This window comes from Chionomys nivalis, chromosome 5, assembly GCF_950005125.1.
Source record: "Chionomys nivalis chromosome 5, mChiNiv1.1, whole genome shotgun sequence".
Taxonomy (NCBI): domain Eukaryota; kingdom Metazoa; phylum Chordata; class Mammalia; order Rodentia; family Cricetidae; genus Chionomys; species Chionomys nivalis.
Window position 1 is genome coordinate 2,313,319 of NC_080090.1, and position 21,910 is coordinate 2,335,228.

At 46.7% G+C, this 21,910-nt stretch overlaps 1 protein-coding gene across 4 annotated transcripts in view; it reads left to right on the forward strand.

Annotated features, from left to right (window-relative positions):
* The window catches only part of Susd4 (sushi domain containing 4), a 127,698-nt gene that overhangs the window by 56,238 nt on the left and 49,550 nt on the right, over positions 1 to 21,910 (forward strand). For all 4 annotated transcript variants that reach the window (XM_057769305.1, XM_057769304.1, XM_057769306.1 and 1 more), the window contains one exon: positions 10,457 to 10,669. In XM_057769305.1, coding sequence (XP_057625288.1) covers positions 10,457 to 10,669 — 213 coding nt within the window. The remainder of the gene's footprint in view (positions 1 to 10,456; positions 10,670 to 21,910) is intronic.

Consider the following 21,910-nt stretch of genomic DNA (forward strand, 5'->3'; position numbering starts at 1 on the left):
CTCTGTAAACTGTGAGGCTGGGTTCATGTGGGAAGCGTGTTTTAGTATTGTCTGTGAAAGCTGTTGCATGCAAAAAAGGAGAATTTTAATTTTGCAAACAACAGAAAACAGCCATAGGCATCCAGAGATCACACTCTAGCTTTTCTTTCTTTTTTGTTTTTTACTTCTTATGAATTATGTTCTGTGCTATGTCAGTCTAAGCCAGTGGTTCTCAACCTTCCTAATTCTGCAAACCTTTAATATAGTTCTTCATGTTGTGGTTACCCGCCCCAAGCCCAAAATTATATTTGTTGCTACATCATAATTGTAATTTTGCTACTGTTATGATCATAATGTAAATATCTGTGTTTTCTGATAGTCTTAGGTGAACCCCTGTGAAAGGGTTGTTTGACCCCTCCCCCAAGGGGTCACGACCCAGGGGTTGAGAACCCGTTTGTCTGATCATTTCTATTCTGGAGATTGTTATATTTTCCTATCTGGAAGAGACTAGAAGGCTGTGGGCCTCTCTGATGGAGTGCTTAGTTAGCACACAGGAGGCGCGATATGATCCCCAGGACCTCATAAATCATGCTTAGTAGTACATACCTATCATCCTAGCACTTGGGAGACAGAGACTAGAGGGTCAGAAGTTCAAGGTCATCCTGAGCTGCATAGGAGGTTTAAAGCTACGTGAGACCGTGTCTCAGAGGAGGAGGAAGAGGTGTCGAGAAACAGAATGAACGCAAGAAACCATTTTCAATAAAATATTATAGCTAAGAATTACCAAGTCACACATACAAGGTCAAGAGCTAGGTAGACAGGCAAGCTGCATTTTTCTAAGTAAGTTTTTATTTAGAAAATAAAAAAAGATACATCTTTAACCATAGCAACCCATTCTCTAAAACTCTATTGTGTGTTACTCAGATGTCTGCACAACTGATTCCATGATTTCTATGAACTACAAAATGTCCCTGCCATCTCCCCCAGACAGAACTCCTCACTGTCCTGGCGGCTGGTACTCAGTGCTCGCTTTGGATGCGGGTGGATGCTGCTGTTTCGTGCTGGGATCGCACAGTCGGGGATGACTCTGTTACATCTCTGGCTGAGCTCTCACGGAGCGCTATCGGGAGACTGCAGGGAAAATTGCATTATGAGTTAGCTTTGTGATCGGTTTTATTGGAACCGAAACTGAGTGAAAAGACTTAGGAATAATTGGGTAATCAAAGCGAATTAAATCAAGAGGGGAAAATATCAGTTCTGGCATCAAACGGGGACGGCTCTGACACCCACATCTGTGGTCTTTATCCATTTTAATCAAGTCTAAATTATGCCATTAAGACTTATTTTTGCAATGTTTACACTTGCTCAGACATAGCAGACTTTCTATTCATCTCCGGGTATTTCTTGAAGCATTAAAACCTCCCCACTGTTTTTGGGGAAATGCTACCTAACTTGATTAGCATCCAGATAGGCAGCACACGTGCTCACATGTGGGGCATTGTGTGTAGTGTCTGAGAAATGCAATCCAGATGTTGAGCTTTCAACCCGTGAAGATGCATCTTCCGTCCCAATACTCACTGTTGCCTTCAGAAAACCAGGTTTAAGTGTCGTCTGCTTAACGAGAGTCTACTAAGACAAATAACCATATCGTGCTCCCAGGGTGGCAGAAATCTTACTGTTGTAACTAGCCAGGGTTTTTCCAGTTCCCTTGCAATGCTTCCCAAGGGGTGCTGCTTTTTCAGAAAAAAAAGAAAGAAAGAAATCTTGTTTAGACCAACAAATGGCAGCAAACCCCCACTATGCAACCGTCCTCTTTAAGTATGTAATTGAAGGCACACTGAATTGTGGGATGACCATGACTGAGCAAGGTTCACAAGCAGGAAAATGAGTGAAGGAACCTCCCGTCTCCTTTGTTGAAGCTTGAGTTTCTTTGTCACTGAAGTCACTGTGTTATCTCCCATTGGAAACTCTGTCCCCAGCCCCTCTGTCCTTCTGCTCCAAGCTCTTGCTGGATGCATCCTCGCTTCTTGGTGCTTGTGTACGCGTTTGGTTTGGGATTCTGTCTGCCTCATTCATGTCTTGTGCCCAAATCAGGAGTTGTTTTGGAGGCTGACTGTTTACCCTAGGGGGACCACTGGCCATCTTCCATGGGACCTGGTTACTGTTTGCAAAAAAACATCACGGCCCTCTGTACACTGAATGCTGCTGGCCTAACATTCGCTCCCAAGCTGTGCTCTGAAAAAACCCAGAGTTCAGTTCACAGGAGGTCTGTGTTCGCCTTGAAATTTTCCATAGCCTAATACTTTGGCCAACGGGAGGACTCGATTTATAAACTTCTGTTGTTCAAGTGCAACAGTCATGCTCACCAGGGTCACTTAAGAAAAAGAGTAGACAAAAGACAAAGAAACAAACAAAAAGAAACTGCCAGGCGGTGGTGGCGCATGTCTTTAATCCCAGCACTCAGGGAGGCAGAGGTAGGCAGATCTCTGTGAGTTTGAGTCTAGCCTGGTCTACAAGAGCTAGTTCCAGGACAAGCTCCATAGCTACACAGAGAAACCCTGTCTTGAAAAACAAAACAAACATCTGAAAAAACAAAAACAAGAGAAAGGGGGGTAGGCTTGGGTATCTTGAAGTGGTTGTAGGAAGAGAGGCACCATCTCCTCTGTAGGAAGCCCTGTGTTCTTTAGGAATTTCCTGAGTATTAGCAACAACATGGCAGCTTGCATTGTGACCCTGTCATCTGCCCCTCAGTGCTTTATAGGTATTTACATCTCACTAAAAGTTCGCAATGGTGGGGAAGTGGAGACTTTGCTTACAATACGTTCTTTGTATAGAAAGAAACCAAAGGCACAGAGAGGTTAAGAAACTTACCCAGTATTGCACAGCTAGAAGACCAGCAGAGCTAGGGTTCAAAGCATGTACCTTTCCCCGTGTGCACCAGCTGCCACATTTAGGTCGACATCATCATTATCCCGCTGTAAATGTGGCTTTGAGAGCTCTGCTTTGTTTAACCTTTCTCGCCGCGCTCTCTGAAAGCAACACAGACGGCATTGCAGGAAAGCATGCTTGCCCAGATGTGGTGAAAAGCCACCCAGAAGCCATCTTCATCCCAGGTGGGAGGAACTCCGTCCTCTCCTGTCTGGGGTTTCACTTTTCCCCTGAAGAGTGCTGGTTGTAGTCCAGCCTGGTTAATGAAGGTCTCTGATCTCCTTCGGGGAAACTGAGGCAGGAGGATCACATATTCAAGACCTGCCTGGGCTGTCAAATAACAAGTAAAAATGAGCCTAGGGGTGCATCTCCGTGCTAGACCTCCTTGCCCAGTAAGGATCACCAGCATTGTATACATAGACTCTACCACTGCCCCCGCACCTCCACAAAAGAAGAAAATGAAACAAAACAGAAACAGAGAAAAAGAGAGAGGAAGAGAAGCCACACCCAAACTCTACCCCTAAGTATCCACCTCTCCTCTACACAGCACTGTTTATTGACAGAATAAATACAAACAGAATGTAACTTTTCCTTCCTTATGTCTCTTTTTAAAGAATGGCTTTCTCCCTTCTTCCTTTTTCTTTTTAAAAACAAATCTGAAATTTTGCCAGATGTGGAAATTGTCCCAGAACTCAAGAGGCCAAGAAGCATTTAATAATCTTATGGAAATGTGTCCCAAGACTCTTTATAAAGCAAGTCACATCTTCCCAGTGATTTTCCTTGTCATGCTAAGCATGTGGGGTCTCCTGCACTGCCTGTCAGGAGCTGCTCCTAGGGATTCCTGCTCTTCTTGGTGTGGTCTCCCCAGGTCTCTGTAATAGACTGACTTGGTCCCTCTCCTTAATGGAAAGGATTCAGATTCGGGCATACCTGATGCTAGGAAGGCAGTCCCCCAGGTGTTTGAGTCTGGTCTGGGGTCAGGACAGACTTTCTGGTCATGGAGAGCTTCTGTGGAATCTGACTCAAGGGTACCCTCCAACCCTGTGTGTGTGAACTCATTCAAGTGCAGCCACGAGCTGTAAGGGGCTGGTGGGGAGGGCTGGGCAGGGATAGCTGTGCTGTATCATCATTGCAGGGTGGATAGAAATTGGGCATGCTAAGTGCTCGCTCCTGTCTTAGCGGCCTGCCACCCTGTCCAGGAGCGTTTGGATTTTTAAGCACTGGCATGAGAGATTCGGCCTCACGTGATTTGTGGCTGTAGCTAAATGTAATCTCCTAAAAGCTGCCTCCCTCACTTCTTTCATTGTGGACCTCGTGGTGTAGACACATACCAGCTCAAGTGGTTTCTGGACATTGATCTTATCCTGGATAAGACAGGGTGTCAATACCTGTGTTCATTCAGAAAAATAAATCCAAGTTGTTCTGAGAGTGTGGGAGTTTTGAGGCAGGGGAAGCGAGGCTGTGATGTGAGGAGAGGGATGTGCGCAGCCCTAGTGCGCAGGTCGCAGGACAGCGTGGTTTCATTTTAGCGCATAAATAAACTTGCAGAACTTTGAACACCAAAAGGCCTTTCAAAGATTTTTCTACATGGGGCACAGGATGCCCATTCTTGTGTAATTTTCTCTTGAAGCACAGAGATAGTTTATTGTTGAGATCGATTATAAGTAGCTTTGTCTATGTGTTGCTACCGATTAAAAGGCGTTTGGTACTGGGGGAAAGGCAAGCGTTCACCTACGGGAAGATGTGGAGGGAAGAGCTTGGGTACTCAGAGGACCCCTGCAAAAAGCTCTCTGATTCTTGACGGTAAGATGCAGTTCAGTCGAAGGGACTCTTCCATCTCATGCAGCCATCATCCAGGACTAGACTCTTCTTTCCCCAGGGAGATCTTCATCATCAAAAGTAGACCAGGAACCCCTGCTACAGCTGGGAGATGTTTGATGACTCACTTTCTGGATTCTTAGATGTCTTAGGTGACAAGCCAACTTCCCTGCCTACTCCCATGGAGATGCTGTGATAAGGGTTGGCTTGGGGAAACCATGGGGATTGTGCGGTACCCGGTCATCAGAGCCGGTGTTGCTCTTTGCCCAGCGCTGTTTTAATATGCAGGATTCGCGGACGTTTAAGAGTTGAGATTGTCACAAAGATTTGAGTCATTTGCAAACAAAAATTTGATGAGGAGAAGCCAAGCATAGATGGGTACTCTTAGGGTCAGGAGGACTAGACTGGATAAAGTCAGAAGCCTTGGGTTTGAGTTCCGTCTAAGCCACTAGGGTGACTGCACCAATCCCTTCGCCTCAGAGTCAGGTCAGTGACCTTGCAGGTGAGTTGAAATGCTCTGGGTGGGACTAATTTTGCTCTTAATTTTACTCAATACCTGCAAAAACATCTGTTTAAACGTTTGCATGAATGGCTCCTTCTCACTTGCCCAGCCCCCTCTCACCAAAGAAATGCATACAAAATCAATTTTTGTGTCTATATCCTGTTTCTTCCCCTATAGACCCATAGAGCAGTTTACAAAGAAATGGGAACCCAGCCCTGGCTCTAAATTGATTTGGCTACATTTGATACACTCTTCCTTCCTAGAATATGACTTTTCATCTGTAATAGCCCAAAAGATTGCTTTTCACACCTCTTTCGTTTTTATGATCCCTTTCAAAGGCTTCTTATGTTGTTCACAGTAGAACTGGCGGCCAGGTTTCTGCAGTCTCAGAAGTAACCAAGCCAGAAGTGTCAAGACCTCATCAGGAGATGGAGGGCCTGATGCATTTCTTTGTATGGAAAGATAAGGGCACTCTCAATCTCTGTAACACAGATGGTTTTGGGTTCAGAGAAAAGAAAAATAAGGAGTCCTGACTTCTACTGGGAACAGAGTCTAAAATTACAACTGTGTCTTTGACTTGATCTGGGTTCACAAAAGGAAACACAGCACCAGAGATAATAATGATGATACCCAAGGGGGAGGAGATGCAGACTCAGAGCAGCCAGTCCTGTAGCCATCCGAGCGGACTGCAGGTTAGGGCGGGGTCCTCAGGCTAGGGCTGTCCAGCTGGGTTGTCCAGACCCCAGGGATAAGGCATTAGCCCTATTCAGTGAGTCAGCTATATATGTAAACTCAAGGATCTTGAGAGAAATGACTTCTGGAAGCAGAGTAGTTGGCTTCTCTGTTACGCACAAGTTGGAAGTGCCTAAGCACTTTGAACGCTTGTATGAGTCTGGGTTCTGCAGAAAAACAACCAATAGAAAGCATTAATCTGTATATAAACCACCCATCCATTCATCTACCCATCCAGCAACCCATCCATCCATTCATCCACCCACCCATTCATCATCTGTGTCTCCTAGAGACCCAGGAGAATCATTGGCTCAATTCTAGTCAAAAAGTGCAAAAGTCTGAGGCCCAAGAGAGCCAGGAGTGAAAGTTCTGAGCTAAGTCCTGATCCGAAAGCAGAGGACCAGTGTTCCAGCTCGAAGACTATCAGCTATGGAGGACAAACACTTTCCTGTTCCTCTCTTTGCTCTGTCCAGGCCTGTAACACTGAAAAGGCCACCTCACACTGAGAGGGTAAGCCATTCTGCTTGGTCTCCAGAGTCTCAGGTTGATCCCACCCAGAAGAATGACACAACAGTCCCTGTACACAGAGACTAATATCTGGGTACCTGTATCCTAGTCAGGGTCTTGCCTAAGTATGTCTTGCATTCATATGTTGTACTCTAGATTGACTATATCATAGGAACATCCAGGGGAGGCTGTTGCTAAGGACTGTTTGAAATGGAGCACTCCCCCTCCTCCTCCTGCTCCTCCCAGGAGTAAACATGTCAAAAACCATTCTGGGAGCTCACTCTTCCCTCCAGGCTGTGACCACTTAGTTCCAGGGCATTAGCAGAATTTGACGGATGGGAAGGAAGTACGTTGGGGTTTTAAGAAAGCAGATTCTTGAGAGATGATTTGAGTGGGCCTGGACACAGGTTATTTTCCACACCTCCTAATACCTACATCGGCCCACTCTTTAATGGGTCTGTTATCAGACGGGGCTGATCATCATCATTATGGAAGGGTACTAAGAGAGGGCTCTGCCGAAAAAAATGACCTGGGCTGGGAATTGATCCACCAAGGGATAATTTGAAACAAAGACTCTGAGATTTAGCAGGCCTAGGAAATTACTATCTTGCTCAATGGGATTAGTTGTCCAAATGAAGAATATTTTCTTCTTGCACTATCCTGTCTTCTGATGATGGCTCTTTTCACTGCCCATCTGTGCCAGTGGCTGCATCCCTGGCCAGCAGCACTGCAGAGGTTCAACCCTGCACCAGGCTTAGGAACTCAACCGTGTTAGCTGTGGTTCAGTGGAAGCAGCAGCTGCTGGGGCTTGCGCTTTACAGAGAAGGAATCAGAAAGAATCTGGCTCGTGAGGAACCTCCCTCGCCTGCCCATTGTAATTTTCATGACGCGCTCATCATTTTTTTATTAGTCCAGTGACTTTCCTGATAGATTAGGTCATTCTGTCTGTTGGGTCTTCAACGCTCCCTTGACTGGTCTCACCTTCTTCTGTGAGGGAGGACAGCCTTGTGGCCAAAGTCAGGGTGTGGCCAGCTGGAGGAACTGCAGAGTCAGCAGTGCTGATGTTTGGTAGCAGGGGTGACAGACTAAAAACCATGTATTAGGGGATCACAGATGCCCCAGGCAAAGACAGCATGGGCATGCCCTGTCACCATAATGAAGAAGAAACCTAAGACATTGGAATTGTAGAAAACTAAGGAGTTTAGAAAACACCCAGGAAACTGGCCATGGTGATACATTTGCACCTTTAATCCCACCACTTGGGAGGCAGAGGCAGAAAAATTTCTGTGAGATTGAGGTCAGCTTGGTCTGCATAGTGAGTTCTAAGCCAGCTAGAGCTACACAGCAAGACCATGTTTCCCAAAGAGGGGGGAAGAAAAAAAGAAGATTAGGGTTCATAGTCTAAAGGAAAGAGAAGAGTGCGATGCAGGATAGGATGTCACAGCTTTGTCTGTGACATGCACCAGCTTCTGGCCACGGGTGGTACTGCTTGGTGGTGGGTCTAGCAGAATAGTTGGCACAAAGTTCTATCCACCCATTCATATAAGCACACACCACCCTTTACCCATCCACACATTCATCCATCTGTCCATCTAGCATCCACTTATATATTTATCCATCTATACACCTATCTATCAATCTATCCATCCATCCATAGATCTACTCACTTCTCCATCTATCCATTTAGCCATCCACCTACCCATCCATCCATCCATCCATCCATCCATCCATCCATCCATCCATCCATTCATCCATCCATCTATCCACCTAGCCATCCATCCATCCCTTCATCCATTCACACATCTACCTATCTACCTATCCATCCATCTTTTGACCTATCCATCCACTTTATTCACATATCCACCCATCCATCTATCCATCCATCCATCCATCCATCCATCCATCCATCCATCCACCCACCCACCCACCCACCCACCCATTCACCCGTCCGTCCATCCATCCATTTGCACATCTACCCTACCCATCCGTTTGTTGACCTATCCATCCACCTTATTCATGTATCCATTGTCCATTTGCCCCCCCATCTAACCATCCATCTGTACAACCACTCAGACGATCATCTTTCACTAACATGCTTGTGGAAATGGTCACCACGTACAACACCCAATGCTGGATACAGAGGAAATGAGGAAAGTTGAGTCTCTTGAGTCTCCTGCATAGGCTTTCATAGACTAAACAAGGACACCGTAGTAGACTAGCAGTTCTGGTCACAGTGAGGAAAACCTTGAGGAGTGAGCCCAGGCTACCCTAATGGAAAGAAAGACCTCCTGTGTATGTTCTAAGGAGGCTTGCATTATGGGAAATGACCTTCCCTCATTCAAGGGCATGACAGTACCTCCTTTCTATTTCAGTGGAAGATAAATAACCCTTGTCCCCTGGGTTTAGGTCTCCTCCATGCCCATAGCTGGGTAGCAGCAGCTCACTGGAGTGTCCCCCTCACTTACCTCAGCTACAGCTTTCTATTCTCCACTGTGTTTCTTTGTTGTGTGAAGTGTCTTAGTTCTCTGTCGTTTAAAAAAAAATTAGTAAGGGCAGCCTCTTACTGCGTATCTCAGGCTGACTGGGAACTCCCTGTGTAACTCAGGCTGGCCTCACGCTCACAGCAATCCCTGCTTAGCCCCTAGAGTGCTGGGATTACAGACTCAAGCTACTGTGGCTGGCTTTATCTTAACATATTAATCCAACAATGGTTAAAAACTCTGCCTTATCCCTCTTACAAGGGCAGCTACTGCCCCATGTTCTATTCACACTGGACCGCCTGAGAGAGAAGCCCATGCTGACTGCCTCTTTTCCCTCTTTAAACATCAGCAGACGAGTTTCATCCTGTCCCTTCTGATGTCCAGGTAGTGGTCTCGGTGTCATCTGTCTTTAGCCATGGAGGTTCTGACCTGTACCCTTGATGCTCATCTCCCTTTCTGGCTGGTATGTCCACTCTCCTAAGGACTCAGTTAGAGGCCTTCCAGAGGCTTCCCCACCCTCATGCCCTTCTGTGGCTCCCACTGACACACATGTACCCCATTTTGACTCTGTCAGAATGACCTTTTCAAAGGACCCACCGTGGAAGTGTACATCCTTCCAGACAGAAGGAAGTCGTGACTTTCTTTACCTCAGAAGCACCCGAGGCCCTGAAGTACTTTCCCTAAACATACAAACTTGAAGCAACCATGTGGCAACTTTCCAGTAGCCCTCCCCTGGACAGTACTATTGATTGGTACCTGGATAGTATCTTGTTGCTTTGGTGTGATATCACTCTTGGTCATACTTAAGGAGCAGAAGTGTGGGTGCTGTCCCCACCACTGCCTCCACTGTTCCTCATCGTCTCTGCACAGAGGGAGCTCTGACAGTGAGTTTTGGATGTGCTGACACCATTGGACCTCTCGTGCTGAGAGGCTTTTAGCACAGTGACCCTGCAGGCCAGTGGGGAGGGAGTATGAGTCTCACAAAAGCACACGGGGTGAGGGATGTCACCAACAGCTGAGGACCTTTAGCAATACAGGGTACTAAAGAGGAGTGGCTGCCTCAGGAGTCCAGCATCCAGTATGCAGCTGAAAGCAGGGGGGCCCCAGGGTTGTGCCCTGCCCTCTGAATATGAGAAGTCATACCGGTGGGCTGTACGAGAATTGAAGATGGACACACCAACCCCATCTCATCATGGAGTTGTGCATGCTACTTCCTGATACCTGCTTAGTGAGGATTAGTGTGTTGGTTTTCCTTACTTTATAGGAAAAAACAAAACAGTAGATGTCTGTTCAGAGGTTGGCCATTTCCATGCCTCCCCTTGAGGGCCATTTGGGACATTGTCCTGGCAGGAGCTGCACCTTCCTCGTCTTGGCCTTTCATAAGCAGTGAAAGCAAGCCAACACATGTAGGCTCTTAGTTTCGTTCATACAATTGGAGTGACCCAAGGTGCAGAAATACAGTTCTTAGAGAAGTATTCAAGGCCCTTTCTCTCTGTGTGTGTCAATGCAGGGCTCGATGACCTCAACGTGTGTGCTGATCCAGGCGTTCCAGAGAATGGCTTCCGGACCCCCAGCGGAGGAGTTTTCTTCGAAAGTTCTGTAACCCGGTTTCACTGCCAAGACGGATTCAAACTGAAGGGCTCTACCAAGAGACTGTGTATGAAACTTTTTAATGGGACCCTAGGCTGGGTCCCGAGCGACAGACCCGTCTGCATACAAGAAGGTAAAGGGCCTGCCCCCCTGTGGGAGCCAGGGATGTGCTCTCAGGGATGAGGGTCATGGATACACTGGAGGCATGGGTCCCAGGGCTGGTCTAGTCTATGGAATGAGTTCACGTCGTCCTCTTTCTCTGTCACTTGCCATCCAGTTTGTCACTGTTCCAGCTGGGGAGAGAGGACGCTCGGGTCACATGGACACTTTGTGGTCAGACTGCCAGTTCAGCACTCTCTTCCGTGTTGCTCAGTGACGAGGGTAGTGAGCACTTTCGTGGGATGCGACTCAGAGTCAAATCAACTACTATGTTTAAGACCAGCATTTGGCATGATTCATTCATAGGGCGCTATGACCAGGAGAGCGGGTGGACACAGCGGACAGCCGTGCTAGCAGTGACCCTGGGGTCTATTGCTGATGCTGGCGTCTGGCAGCTAGCCTAAATCTGCTGGCTGGTTCATTGTGCTTTTTTGGTTCATTTTGGTTTGGTTTGTTTCATTTTACTTGTTTTACTTTGCTCCGTAGACAATGTTTAGAGTTATGCAAAATGAACTGTGTAATTAATTGGAGTGCTAAGAGATTGATTATGAGTCTCACAGGACTGGCACGGCTGATGTTGGAATAGGCATGGATCAGAAATTAACACAAACCTCTAACCTCCAGGAGGCGCAGGCCTGCTCTGCCGCTGCTCTGCTAATGTGTGAGCCCATTAGGACCCGGCTTCCCTTTCACTTCGTTATTGAAGTTGCTTTTGGGAGGAAGTTTTTATGATCTAAAGGATCACTGTGATTTAATAATGTGTTCTTCCTTAATGAAACTTTAAAAAGATTCCGTGTGTGCATGCATGTGTGTGTGTGTCTGTGGATGAGGATGTGCGTGTGAGAGCAGCTGCCTGTGGAGCCCAGAGATGTTGGAGCCCCCAGAGCTGGAGGTACAGGTCAACAGGGCAGCATGAGTGTGGGGAACTGAACTCAGGTCCTCTGCACGAGCAGTCTGTGCTCTTACCCACTGAGCCGTCTCTCCAGCCCTGCTTTATGAAACTTCTAAGCTGATTTAATCTGACAAGCACCTTTCATTATGCTTTTTTTATGTGGAAATTGCAAAGGATGAGCAAGACCAGTCTCTTGCCCTTAAAATACTCGCTAATAAATTCACCATTCCCTCTTGCATGGATCCCGTGTGAGAGCTGTGCTCTCTGAAAAATTCCGCAGAGCTAGAAGTTTATCTGGCTTATGTCTGTGTACCCTGCCGAAGCCCGTGGCCTGAGATGCCTCATACCTAGGACCGTAAGATAGCAAAGTGAAGGAGAACCAAGGGCCCAAGTAATGGCCCAGAAATGAGGGCCTTCTCTTGTTTTATCTTCTTGGGGCAAAACAGAAGCCATTTGACCTCTTTAAAATGAGCTTTCTCTTTAGCCCTGTGTGCTGGGGGTAAAGTCAGGTGTTGAGCCATCTCCTTGGTTGGGGGCTTCCTGTGTGCCAAGACAATAAGGAGAAGGCACAGCAGAAAGTGCTGGCATGCTGCTCAGACTCAGTAGTCCCACCCTGCCACCTGAAACAAGACCTCGACTCTCTAAATGGTGGTCCAGATCTGCCTTCTGGTCATGGCGTTGAGTGGTAAGCCGTGTTTGGGAAGGCTCGGAAGGACAGCCCACCAGCTTAGGCAGAATGGTATGTTTGCTCTTAGCGGTGGCACCCCTGATCTTTGGGAGGCTTGCATGGAGAGGTGGCCGTTGTGCCTTGGTGGTGGAAAACGTCATTGTTGATGTCTTTGGTGTTCTTTATTTACTGTTTGGTCTCGGGGATTGAACCTAGGGTCTCAGGCATGCTAGGTTAGCTCTCTACCACTGAGTTACCTCCTTGGCCCTTTATTCTACACTGCTCCTAGGGAAGGTGGTGGGTGGGGTCTACACCAGGGAGATTTTTTTTTTTTTTTTGCTTTGTAAATAACCATAGCTGAGTGCTTCACATTTATGCTGGGTGGTTAGTAAGAGCTGTTGAATTAATTTGCTGCCCTTGCTGGAAGGCTGAGAAGTTTTGTAATGGAGGTAATGAGGATTTATGTCAGCCTCACTCTTTGGCAGGCACAGCTACCCTGTGAGATGAAATTTATGTTCTTATTTTCTCTTTGGGTGACTGAGACTCAGGGAGGCTCACTCACTTGCTCAAGGTCACACATTTTCTGAGGAAGTACAAGAACTAAAGGTAATGATGACATCATGGGTACCATTAGGGATCGTGTCAGTGCAGCTGAAAACCAGCAAGACAGAAGTGGTGGAGAAACAGCCTTTCGGAGTCCCTTACCCTGCTTGCCAGCTCTGTCTGAGAAGCAAACATTTGTTTGTTTGTTTGTTTGTTTGACAGGGTTTCCTGTATCCCAGGCTGGCCTGGAATTTGCTATGTAGCCAACGATAACCTTGAACTTCTGATCCTCCTACCTCTATCCCAAAAGTGCTGGAAGCACAAACATGTCCCAACATGTCTGAGCTGAGAAGCAGATTTCTTAACCATTAAGTCCCCTTGACTTCGGGTGCCCACCATCTGCGCAGTGCTCTGCAGAAGTGTTGATGTGATGCGCTGTACAACAAATTGAGCCAAAGTCCTCTTGGGAGGTCCCTCGGATTCCCACCTCTTTACTCTCTGCCTCACGCGCACCAGCTCTTTCCAGTCTAAACTGCTTGTCTTGGGGAAGCTCGGTGTCAGCGGAGGTCTGCATAGCGGACATTACAAGGAGTGGAGAGGAGAGGAGAGGAGAGGAGAGGAGAGGAGAGGAGAGGAGAGGAGAGGAGAGGAGAAAGTGTATTGTAAAAGTAAAATATCCCAGGAAGTAAAACAAAGTCACTTGGGTTCCTGTCCATGCTGTACAGGGGACAGGAGGAGGGAGACTCAGCCCCGGTCTTGCCCAGTCTGTCAATCATCAGCATTACTGGAAATGTTTTCTCTATTAAGCATCTTTTGCTGCTGGGCTATGGGACGCACTTTGCCCTTATGCGTTGGTTACTCCAGCTAGACAGAAGTTTCTGCTTTTGTGTTTTAAGCAGAAAACTAAAGAATCAATTGCAGCCAGTTAGTTCCTGCATTGGCAAGCCTTAGACCGTGAGACTGAACTGCACAGCACCGAAGTCCCTCAGGAGTCTCGCTACTAGGAAGGGCGTTTATGAAGCTTTTAAAGTCAGATCTCTGTAGCAAAAACAGCACCATCTGGTTGGTTTCGGGGTGTTCTCATAACATGTTTGGGTGTAGTCAACACAGGTGATAGGGCACACGCCTTTCTTTTCTCCTTTAAATGCCCCTGTCTGGAGTAGCTGCTTTGAGAAGTAGAGACCTAAGAAAATTAAAATTTTATGAAATTAGTATTTGAGTGCTTCCTCAGCAAATTCTCCTCAGTAAAGGAGGCGGGGGATGGGGGTGGGAATGGGACAGGATGGGATGGATTTTCCCTTTCCTCCCTTGAGTGGTTTGGAGAACAGCCCCTGGCCTCCTTGGTCACCACATTTTATGTCAGTTTTTGACAAATACATATTAAGAAAAAAAAAAAAAGCATGCTCGTGACCCTGGCATCCCCAGCTCTAGCAGACAGCTTGTTCCAGTGTGTCTTCCCTAGCAAGTGCCAGATGGTTTCTGAGGACAGTGGCCCTCCTCTTCATCCCAGCACGATGCTCTGAAAGGTCCTTCTTACATGTCCCTCTGCGGAGCGCCCCTTGTTTCAGGTTGCCTGACTGAGAGGAAGGGATTCCTCTCCTGTTGGTCAGTCAGTTTTCAGCTGACCACACAGGAAATGCGACCCCAAACTACTGCCTACCCAGAACCCATTGCCCCCAGCATCACCACAGCCTCCTGCCCCAAACCCCAAGCGTAACCTTCAGCGCTGTTTCAAATGCAAGGACCACTGTCTGGAGGGAAATGTGTGACTCTGGAAAATTTTAAAAAATTATTTTATGTGTATTTAAGCATTAAAAAATAATTTTTGAAAGTATTTTGTGTTGGGATTGCCTGTGTGTCTGGTACGTCTGTGCATCGTGTGTGCGCAGTGCCCTCTGAGGTGGGAAGAAAGTGTCAGACCTCCTGGAACTTGAGTTATAAATGAGTGACTGTGAGCCACTGTGTGACCACTGGGGAACCAGCCTGGGTCCTTTGCGAGAGCAGTTGGTGCTCTTAACTATGCTGTGTTTTTTCTCAGGCTCCTCATTCCTGTTTCAGTGCCTTCAAAGGCAGGGAGCCCTCAGTCTGGAAGATGTCACACAGCAGGTGACATGCAGTCACACCCTGCAGGTGTGTTGAGATGCCCTGGGTTCGTTATCTGCATCTCTGAGTAGGCAGCTCTCATCCCTGGGGTGTCAGGGCAACTCGGGCTTCCTCCTGCTCTTGTTAGACGGGGGGGGGGGGGGGGGGGGGGGGGGGGGGGGGGGGGGGGGGTCTTCTGCAGCCACAGCCTCTGAGGCTCCCCACAGGTGGCCTCGGTATTCCAGTGACTAGTCACACCCAGCTCTTAGAGGAATGCCCTGGATTCCTTGACGAATGGGCGAGGTGGCTCCAGCCAACTGTAGTCTTTCACACAGAGCGTGCCTTCCCTCTGGGCCTCGACTCACCTCAGTGCACACTGTCTCATAGATTTTCCACAGTTAACGGTGTGCGTTCAGTTATCTGTACGGTGGTGAAAAGGGGCTGCCAATTCCAGATCCCGCACTCTGGGAACGTTGACAAAGATGAACAATGACAGCCAGACATCAGTCCAAAGTCCGCCTCCACCCCCAGTCACTAGACACACACAGCAGTGCCCCCCTCATCTTCCTGCGCTCTGCCCATCTCTGGCTCGCGGGCTTGTTCTGGTGAGCCCCAGGGAGACTGCACTGTTCTTAGGAGGCATGTCCCATGTAGACCAGGTGCTGTGTTAGAGCATGGTGTGTTCGTCAATGGCCAGGTGCTGCCCTGGAGCCACCGGGTGCTGAATACACAGTTTCTTCTTCAATGGGTGCTGGATGCAGGGTGCGTTCATCAGTCATTGAGTGCTATGCTGGATGCACTCTGTTCAAGTACAGTAGCCCAGCGCGGCGCCTCTGGCCATTTGTTTTCTCCATGAAACTCTGGACAGTGGCAGGGATAGGATCAGCTCTGTGCTTTCCAGTACTCACTCAGCCTACCCTACTAGGGCTCCTTTCTTCCCTCTGGAGGTAGGGGATGACAGACCATTAATGGTCACCCCTTAGGAAATCCTCATCTTGTCAGCATCCTTGGTAAAGACCTTTCCTACAGGGCACTGACTTTAAAAGTGTGACTGAGGATCCCTGCCGCAGAACCTGTTGTAAATACCTAGTCATACCTCCCTCACCGCTAGGAGCAGGGCCAAGGACTCTGTATTCTTAGGAAAAGAAAACCAGAAACCGCCCAGGTGGTTTTCTCCAGAAGCCCCAAGAACCCCTTACTCGGGGATGGAGTGGCCTACAGCTGTGTGTGAGGGAAGAGAGCTTATTATCTGCAGTGTTTAGCAGAGGTCCTTGGAGACAATTCTAGAGCTCAGAGTGTCAGCTTGTCAGAGGCGTGTGCAAGCATTAAGTGAGATATATATATATACTGTGCCCAGTGAGCAAGCTGGGAGTGGATGGGCCGTCGTCTTATTGACTTTCGGTCCTGTGCTTTCTGGAGCTGTGAATCACCTGACAAGCTTCAAAAACAAAACAAAACGAAAAACAGAGCTGGGGATCATTTCAGGGAACTCCAGTTCTTGTAACTCCTGTACCCCCATAGTTTCATTCGCTTGATTGTTTCCCTTTGGAGGAGGTGCTCTCCCACAGCACAGGGGCATTTCTCAAAGCTGTCCAGGCAGGTCCAGGGTGCACCCAGGAATCCCTTTGTACTTCCTGACTCCCTGTCTCTGTTACCGGTTGCCTAATCATAGCCCAAAGGTTGATTAGAACGTAGAAGAATTGTTCCCAGGATGACCCCGGCTTGCTATGGCTGCATGTTTAACCTTTCTTTGTCTAACTTCCTTGCAGTACGCCAAAAAGAAAAAAAAATTCATTCATGAAGAACTTTCTAAAAGTACTTACTAAAATATTTTGGCTCCCATAGGCCTGACCAGGATTGCTATAAAAGATGAATAATTTGACATTTAGAAGATTATTTCAGCTTCCTGGGGGAAGGGCGCGATGTGAGTTTAAGTATTATTATTACATTATAAATTTTTAATTAAAAGATCCACCTTGACTCACCAGCTAGAGCTGGCAGTAGAGCTGGCAGCCAGCCCCTTTATTCATCGAAAGTGTGGGGTGCAGGCATTTTTCAAAAGCAGGGGAGTCTTACTCCTTTTTATGGCTACTCATATATTAAGTTGAGCTGTCTTCCAGCTCCAGGAGCTTCACCAAACAGATGGAAGCCCTGAAAATGTTTTATTCAGTGCTCTTTTCTTCTCAGGTGTGCTTCCTATCACCCAAAATCCCTTCCGTGTTGCTCTAGACGTGAGTTATTGAAAGAGACAGCTTCTGACCCCAAGAGCGAGTATTTCCACATCTCCCACTAAGACACACTCATGTTTACATCTTCTAAGATAGGAGAGTGCAGAAGACACCCCTGTCTGTCCCCAAGGCCACTTTTGCTGATGTTGACAGAAGTCACCATTGCCTCTGTGCTCTCCACTGTCATTTCCATGTGAATCTGACTTTTGTTCTTCAAGAATTTCTTATCTTAAATGTAGACATGACTTGAAAGGGGAAAAAAAAAAGAAATTCTAGAAGAAATAAGATCAGGTCAGAATGATCACTTACCCCCATGGCAAGATAACAGCCAGAGCCACAGGCAAGGGTTCAGTAGCCTTATCATCAAGCCCAACAAATGCTGAGGAGAAGTTGCCACCAGGGCAGCATTGCTCCTTAGCCAGCTGTGCCCACGTTCTTGTCTTCTTTCGTCTGTGAACAATTCATTCCCACCCGGACTGTACAAGGACCCTCCCGCAAGTGGGGGTGGGGTAGCTTTAAATCAGAATTGCCGGGTAAATGGAGAGTCTCAGCATCAGCACGTGTTCTGATCCCTGTCAGGTCACGTGGAAAGGTCACACGATGATTGATGGTGACATGGAACACCTCGTTGACGATGGAGATTCCCCCAGAAAGCAGAAAAAGCAGAAAGCAATAATTTTTCATAAGCTCACACCTGCAACAACCCAGAGTTAGATTGGCTATTTGTAAAAAATGCAGGGCTTTTCCCCGGGGATTCCTTTCAAACCCGTCACTGTGTACCCAATTCTCTCACTCCAGTATGGAGTGGTTTGAGCCTGACCCAGGCTCTCCAGGCTCCATTTTCTGAGTCCCATCAGCACCGATAGAGACCTCCCCAGAGCCCCTACTGGGTCTGCAAAGCAAAGGCCTCATAGTGCAGACCTGCTCAGTTTAGAGTCCAATTTCACTTAGCTAACGCAGCTGCTGGGGTCAATTCCTGGCTAGCATCTTTTGTTTTGACTGATGCTGCCTGTCTCCCTGGTCCCCTGCACTGGCCTTTGGTTTCTTCTCAGATGGTTCTTCTTAGCCTCTGATTGCCCCAGAGGTACAAAAAGTGAACGTTTCCAGGCACCGTGCCCTAAGCATCTTTCAGGCTGGAATCTAAACCAATTGGACATGTGGGTGATTCTCCAGCTGGGCCTCAGGTACCCCTTGAGAGGCTTGCCCTAGATCTTCTGTCTGTGAGTAAAGATGCTGTAAGTCATCCATCTGTGAGAACTGCCTTTGAACCCCATTCTTAGCTGGGAGAAGTACCTCAGAAGGCAAATGACCCAGTCAGCATGTATAAGGTCATGAGATTGTTGTACTCGGTACCACCAAAGAAGAGCACCTGCCTAGCATAAAATTGTTTTTGGCTTGGTTTGGTTTTTCAAGACAGGGTTTCCCAGTAGCTATGGAGCCAGTCCTGGAACTCGCTCTGTAGACCAGGCTGGCTTCGAACTCACAGAGATCCACCTGCCTGTGCCTCCCAAATGCTGGGATTAAAGGAATGCGCCACTACTACCAGGCCTGAAATTGTTTTTAATGCTTCTTCTGAGCCTACTCTGCATCACCCAATGCTTCCCATCTCTTCCTTTTTACATATGAGGCTACTTTCCAGAAAGTGGAAACTGATCTCAAATTTTCTTTGAAGATAAGATAACTAATCTTTTTTTTTTTTTTTTTTCAATCAGGAGAAGCAGAAAGGGCTGGGGAGATGATTCCATGGACAAAATGCATGCTGAACAGGCATGAGGACCTGAGTTTGGGTCCCTAGTACCCATGTAAAAAGCCAGGCATGGTGATTTGTGCTTGTAATCCCAGCACTGGGGAGGTGGAGACAAAAGGATCCGTGGGCTAGCCATCTCTCTGTATCAGTAAGTTCCAGGTTCTGTGGGAGACTCGGTCTCAAAATAAAAATAATAATAATATAATTTTAGTAATAATAGATAATAGTGAGAAATAGAAGGGAACACTCGAAGTTAAGCTCTATCCTCACATGCATGTGTATGCATACTCAGCATATATGTGCATTTGCACAGATGAACGTGTACACGTACATCCACATATATGAAGAAAAAAATCACAGTTTACCTTTATGTTGAACCTGCACCAGTTTCTCTAATTTACATCAAGAGGTCAGCTTACCGTCTTGAAATTTTTCTGGCAAATAAAGTTTTATGCTTTTGGAAATTTCAGTGCTTCATCCCCACGCAGAGAATCATTTGTCCCTAGACAGTCCATAGACATGTCCTAGACAGCTCCACCTCCAGACCCAGCAGCTCTGGGTGAGGTAGGGAACGGGGCAGCATCGTCAGTGATTTCCTTACTGGACTCATTTTGCTGTCCTTATGACTTCGTTTAAATTTGCAAAATTTGGTGAGCTAATAGGAAAGTTCGTGAAACAAAACAGTGAAAACGCTCAAGGTAACACCAACATCGCCATCATCCAGGGAGGAAACAGGACACTGCTGGTGTCCCCAGAAGTTCATTTCCAGGCTCCTTCCTCCCTCTGAGAGGTGGCAATCACTTCTCATGATTGAGATGTTTAATCCCAAAGCACACACTATTCCTAAATATGTTATTTCAGGTTGAATGTCCTTTTGCCTAGTTTTGGAGTTTATGTACATGGAATTACATACAGAGTAAGCATTGCTTTAGATCTGACTAATTTTATATTTATGAAATACACACGCAATATGGCCCACCGCTGCAGCTGCATCATTTCCATTGTTTCTTGGTGTTCTAACGTATAGACATGTCATCATTTGGAGATTCATTTTGGTGGTTGTTTTAGACTTTTCCAACTGTCTTCTGTTATAAATAGCGCAGTGAGCATATCAGAACATCCCTATTGACAAATGATAATCTTCTATTTCTACTTGCTCTGTACCAGAGCATAGAGCTGCCGAGGTGATATGCATATATCCTGTGTTAATAGATGTTGCTAATGATTTCAAGTGGTTGTACCAGTTTATACTTCCACAAACAGAACATGCCCCTTAATGTTAGCAATACTTAACCATCTGGCAGGCATGCAGTGCCCCCTCTAACTTTGTACTGGGATGCTTGTTTGGGAGTCTGTCTCTGCTTTTGGTTGGGTGGTTGGCTTTGTATTGAGACAGCGTCATAGGTGCAGGACCCTCCTGCCTCAGTCTCCCCAGCCCCACTTTGGGAGGTATGTCTGCCACTCCCTGAGTCTCCCACCTTTAATGTTCACTTCCCTGGTGAGTAATAGAGTTGAGAACCTTCTTGTGTTTATTGGCTAGCTCGTGATTCTCTCCTGTGAAGTGTCTGCTTAATTCGCTTAACCATTCATCGATGAGTTGTCTTTTCTGTATTGATTCTTAGGAGATTTTATAGACACTGAATCCAAGCCCTTTGTTGACTGTAGGGGCTACAAAGCTGCTCTGTGGCTTCAGGCTTTGCTCTTTTATTGTCAGTGTGATGCATAGAATATTTTACTGTGGATGCAGTCAAATTTATCAGTCTTTTTCTTTATGCTAAAGTTCTGTGGAGGTTTTCTTTGTCATGTTAAAAAAATGTTTTCACGAGGCAGGAGAGAAGGCTCTTCCAGAAGACCCAAGTTTGAGTCCACCATCCACGTTAGGCGGCTCACAACTACCTGTAACTCTAGCTCCAGGAGGAATCTGATGTCCTCTTCTGGCTTCCACAGGCACCTGTGCTTGTGTATGCATTCACACACACACACACACACACACACACACACACACACACACAGGCATTGTCTTCTGTAATCTCAGAACCTTGCTCTCCTGCCCTCATATTTAGCCCTCTAACTCTCCTTCTTGGTTTATATATAATACACGTAGCATTGTTCATTGCAATGACTGTCCCTCCTGATTTCCATGGCCCCATATGTCAGGAGATGGAAGACCTAGCTCAGTCTCTGTTCTATTGGTCTGTCTGTCCTGCGCTGGATGTGATTCTGTTTTCATGACTGCAGCCCTGTGATTGCTCTTAAATGCCTGTAACACAAGCCTTACTCCCTTTCTCTGTTCTGTCAAGACTGCCTTGGCTCTTCTTGGCCTTCCATGTTTCCATATAAATCATAGAATGAGCACAGCAACTGTCGAAACAAGTTTGAATTCTGAATGTTATTTTGTTGGGTTTTGTGATTTGACACAGTCTAGAGTCACCTGGGTCTTGGTGAGGAACTGTCCAGATTAGGTGTCCATGGGTGATTTTATTAGGTGGACCTGTGGGCGTGTCCACGGGTGATTTTATTAGGTGGACCTGTGGGCGTGTCCATGGGTGATTTTATTAGGTGGACCTGTGGGGGTGTCCATAGGTGATTCTTTGATGATGTTAATTGATGTAGGAAGACCCAGTCCACTGTGGATGGCAGCATCCCCTAGGCTTGGGTCCTGGGTTGTGTTAAGAGTGGACAAGGGAACTGAGCAGTAAGCATGCTGCATTCATCCTCTCTCTGCTCTTGACTGTGAGTGTGACTAGCTTCTTCAAGTCTGTGACCTCTGTGACTTCCCTGCTCTGACCAAAAACTGGTGTCATAATGAAAATAAACCTTTTTCCCCTGAACTTCCTGTCAGGGTATTTTTGTCATAGCAACTAGAAAAGAGAAATAGTTAAAATCATAGTTAAAATTCTGGGAAAATAAGACCTATGCAATATTAGTTCTTCCTACTTACTATGGTCCTTAACAATTCTTCTCAATACTGTTTTCTATATGGAGGTCTTGTCTTTTATTTGTTTGAATTTAGAATTCAGATTTTCATCTAAACTTTTGATAAAAGTTTTAAGTTT